At 35.0% G+C, this 4,457-nt stretch overlaps 1 protein-coding gene across 1 annotated transcript; it reads left to right on the top strand.

Moving 5' to 3' along the window:
• Nucleotides 1-301: 301 nt before the first annotated feature.
• Nucleotides 302-1,215, top strand: LOC145087929 (protein S40-4-like). Its single transcript, XM_079026073.1, has one exon. It carries the CDS (start codon nt 421-423, stop codon nt 904-906), a length of 486 nt encoding a protein of 161 aa, XP_078882199.1. The 5' UTR covers nt 302-420; the 3' UTR covers nt 907-1,215.
• Nucleotides 1,216-4,457: the final 3,242 nt, after the last annotated feature.

Here is a 4,457-nt window from a genome sequence, read left to right as displayed (position 1 = left end):
AAATTGGATAAAGTTAAGGTAACTAATTATTGCGGCCCCGTCAATCTAACCAATCACATTACACCACAAAATTAGAATTGGATAATGGATTTACCAGAATAAAATAAAATAATTATAAATTACAAAAATATAGTTACCAAAATACGAATATGGTCTTCATTTTGGACGATATTATATTAGCCTATTAGGTTCTTTTAGTAAAAAAACTAGAAAAGGAAAAGAAAAATAATAGTTTAAGTTTAAGAGAGAGAAAGAAAGCTTATCCATTGGGAAGCCTTTATAAAAGCAGACTAAAACGATCATTTGGTTCATCTTCATCATTCATCAACGATAGCAAAATACATTGATTCAGAAAAAGTTTTGAGACATATTCGAATTTTGTTCAGAGAGTAAACTACTTTCATTTTTCAATCCATTGTAATGGCGGCATCCAAGAGTTACTATGCTAGAGCTAGACCAAGCTACCGGTTCATCTCCGACGAAAGGAACAGTGCCGTCGGATCGGATTCGTTGTTTGAGCTCGACGAATCGGATGTCTGGAATGTTTCCGTGTCTCCGGAGTTGCGTAAGACGGTGCCCGGTTCTCGGATCACGAAAAGGTCTTCGTCGGTGGCGGTGAAGCGAGGAGAGCTTGGAGGAACGGCGTCGTCGATGCCGGTCAATGTTCCGGACTGGTCTAAGATACTCAAACAGGATTACATGGAGAATCGGAGGAGAGACAGTGACGACGATGATTTCGATGATGATGATAACTGCTCAGGAGATCGGATTCCGCCGCATGAGTTTCTGGCGAGGACGAGAATGGCGTCATTTTCCGTTCACGAAGGAATCGGGAGGACTCTGAAAGGAAGAGATCTGAGCAGGGTACGAAACGCAATTTGGGAGAAAACCGGGTTCGAAGATTAACCAAATTGATCCTTTTTCCATTTCTTCTTACTAAATATCTGCAGATGCGGAATCTTAACACTCAACAGAGAAATCTCCATCTCCATTTTTCTTCAAATTATTTATTGATCAACACAAGTAAATGCCCTTTTTGTGCCCCAATTCAGCAATCTCTTCGTTTTGGTCTGATTTTGCTTTTTTGTTAATTGTGATGGTGAATCCGTTTCTTGGACAGCCATGGGAAGCGAGAATCGGTAGTTAATTAAGATTTAAGAATGTAAATTCTGGATTTTGATATGAAATAGAAATTAGTTTTGAGTTTTGATGAAAGTGTTTCTGTTTGTTGTTTGAAGTTTTCAGATTTGTTGTTTCACCAGATAAAGTGGAACAGTGAGGAAGCAGCATCCCAATTGCGGGTTGGGTTCAAAAGTGTTAAAAGAATTTTTAGAGAGCATATTCGTATTAAACCATAAAAAAATAGGTAAATTAGTGAGTCGTGTACATGTCAGAAAGCACGTTTAGTCCCTATTTTTAAAAATTAACTCGGACCGTCCCTCATTTAGTTAAAAATTGCACATTTCATCCCTCATTAGTTTAAATTTGCATGCTTCATCCCTTACAAGACATAAAATGACTATTATGTCCTTTTATTTTTTTTTCCACTTAATTTATTGTGATAATAATTATTATTATTAATCTAAAAATAAAAGGAAAAATAGTGCAACCACCACGAACACACCACCTGCATCTCTCAGACACCATAATTCCATCGCCACCTTCCCAGCTCCAACATTATTAGACACCATCGCCACCTTCCCAGCTCCAACATTATTCGACCTTTCTTCCTTAATCAAACACCTTATACCACCTTAAAACCCACCACCAAATTCCTACCCCTCCTTTGCAAGGTTACACCACAATCGGAACACTCTTGTCGCACCCATGTTCACCTTCACAAACCGCAACCAACACCCACTTTAAACCTTACCGGAACCACCACCCAGAAACCTAACATGGATCTTCCTTCCACAATTCCCTTTTGTTGCAAAATCATAAACTAAAAATAATCCACCTCTAAAGACTTCACTGACACGATCAATATATCCCTCAAAAACCCTTTTGTAAATTGAAGAGAAATTCTTCTCCCCAGCAAATTCGCATCTCGCATTAGAAACGTATCGGGTGGCAAACTCGATTTCTTCCAAGTTGCAACTAGGGTTTCGAATGGAGGTGGAGGCGGAAAATAGCAGATTTGTTCTTTCTTTTCTGTTCGGTGAGGGTGATAGCACATATGAAGGGTGTTGGCAGGAGTGCAATTGAAGGTTGGTGTACAGACGATAAGCGATGGCGGCGATGGTTGCTTTGATTATTACCTTGCTCTTATGGTAGCTGAGATTGGGGTTCATGCGATTCTCAGAAGAAAAAAAAATAGAGGAGATGTGTGGTCTTCGGCTGGGTTGCAGAAAAGAGAAGACGGTGGCTAAGTAGATTTCATCGGCGGTTGCTTCATGGTTGTCGGTGGCTTCATGGTTGCTGTCCGTTGATAGTTAGAAAGGAAAATGGGGAAATGGGTATGGGGAAAGGAAAGGGGGGGGGGGGGGGGGGGGGGAGGGTGAAGATACTTTTTTTTTCTTTTTTCCTTTTAATGTAAAACTAATAAATGAATAAAAGAAAATTAAAAAATAAATTGTTAAGGGTAAAATAGTTTTTTTATGTCCGGAGTGACCAAGTGTGTAAGAAAAAACAAACTCAGGGACGGTCCGAGTTAATTTTTGAAAATAAGGACTAAACATGCTTTATGGCATATGCACGAGGGACGATTCGTTTAATTTCTGTTATATTTTTCGTAAATATATTAATATATCTATAAAAATTAATTCAATTACGCGTATGTGTAACACTAAAACTCGAAACATAATGATAATGATGATACTTTTGAAGTAGAAAAAAGTTTATAATCAAACTTATTAGAATTATGAAAAACTATATTATATATTTTTTTCGAAAAATTAATGATTTTTAACCTCGTCTTCCATTATATATATATATATATATATATATATATATATATATATATATATATATATATATATACTAGCCGTTTACCCGCGCAAAGCGACGGGTGCGGATCAACAAAATGACATAAAAAATTTGTTAAACAAAATGACGAACAAATAGAGATTTCTTATACCTGGGCTAGGATTAAACGTAAGACATATTTGGGCTTATTCGATTTTAATAGAAAGAAAAACAAAGGAGGAGGTAGCGAGCATGAGAGAGAACCAAGGTTTTGCGGTCAATGGCAAGACATTCATGATAGACGAATGCTAGATCAATGCGCCTCTTCCAGTTTATATGAAATGTTTTATAACGTGTACATCGTATTAGACCGATTCAAATGGATATGAAGAACACTTGGTCAAACTTTGACCCATTCAAAATCTTATCATCATCTGATTTGACTTTTTCATTATTATTGATAAATCAGTATTTAGCGATTCAATTGGATATGAGGAACACTTGGTCAAAGTTTGACCCATTCAAAGTCTTATCGTCATCATCTTATTTGACTTTTTCATAAATGTTGACCAGATAAGATTTCGTATTTACCGATTCAATTGGGATATGAGGAACACTTGGTCAAACTTTGACTCATTCAAAATCTTATCATCATCATCTTATTTGACTTTTTCATAAATGTTGACCGGATAAGATTTAGTATTTACCGATTCAATTGGATATGAGAAACACTTGGTCAAACTTTAACCCATTCAAAATCTTATCATCATCATCTTATTTGACTTTTTCATATTTAACCAATTCAATTTGAAGATAAGCTTAGAATACCTATTCAAAATCTGTCTTTGACCGGATAAGATTTATTATTCTCCGATGCATAAAATTATTGTATATGATGCTTAAAAGCGTGTACCTCTTAAAATTCAGCAAAATCTTGTAAATGCTTTTTAAGGTATAAAGATATATATATATATATATATATATATATATATATATATATATATATATATTGGTTTGGAAAGACTTTTTCTAAACTTAGGCCATAGGGTATGGGATCAATTTTAACGAGTAATTGCCTATGTGGTATAGATGTTTACGTGTGAACGATGTCCCATTAGATCGTTAGGCCATGCATAATGGGAGTTATATGATAGTTTAATAGATTAAATGTGAATATAATATAGAGGAGAGGGAGTGTGGAGTTGAATGGTCATATAACAGTGTAATAAAATTGTAATGAATATTTATGAATTTGTTAAGAATAAAATTGAATGTGTATATTCTCTTTCCTACATGGCAATCCATACAACTCTTCATGAGTTTATACATTGGAGATGGCCTAAATGTGATGTGCACCAAGTGTATTGAATTGTTTTTCAAATTTAAAAATAAACACTTCAATTATAAATAACAACAATTTTATAACCATTTCACACCTCAAAAACACTCAAACCTTTTTCTATTTTCTCATGTCTTTTAGATAGTATGGATCTAAATCAAAATACATCATTCACTTCAAACACTCTAACAATCCCAAACATTCTAAATTATTC

The sequence above is a fragment of the Lactuca serriola genome, chromosome 2 (genome assembly GCF_051521515.1).
Source record: "Lactuca serriola cultivar US96UC23 chromosome 2, Lser_US96UC23_V15, whole genome shotgun sequence".
Lineage (NCBI taxonomy): Eukaryota > Viridiplantae > Streptophyta > Magnoliopsida > Asterales > Asteraceae > Lactuca > Lactuca serriola.
This window is presented reverse-complemented; position numbering and strand designations above follow the sequence as displayed.

Excerpts from the sequence above, each read along its gene's own strand:
- LOC145087929 (XM_079026073.1), top strand. The coding sequence starts at position 421 with ATGGCGGCATCCAAGAGTTACTATGCTAGAGCTAGACCAAGCTACCGG.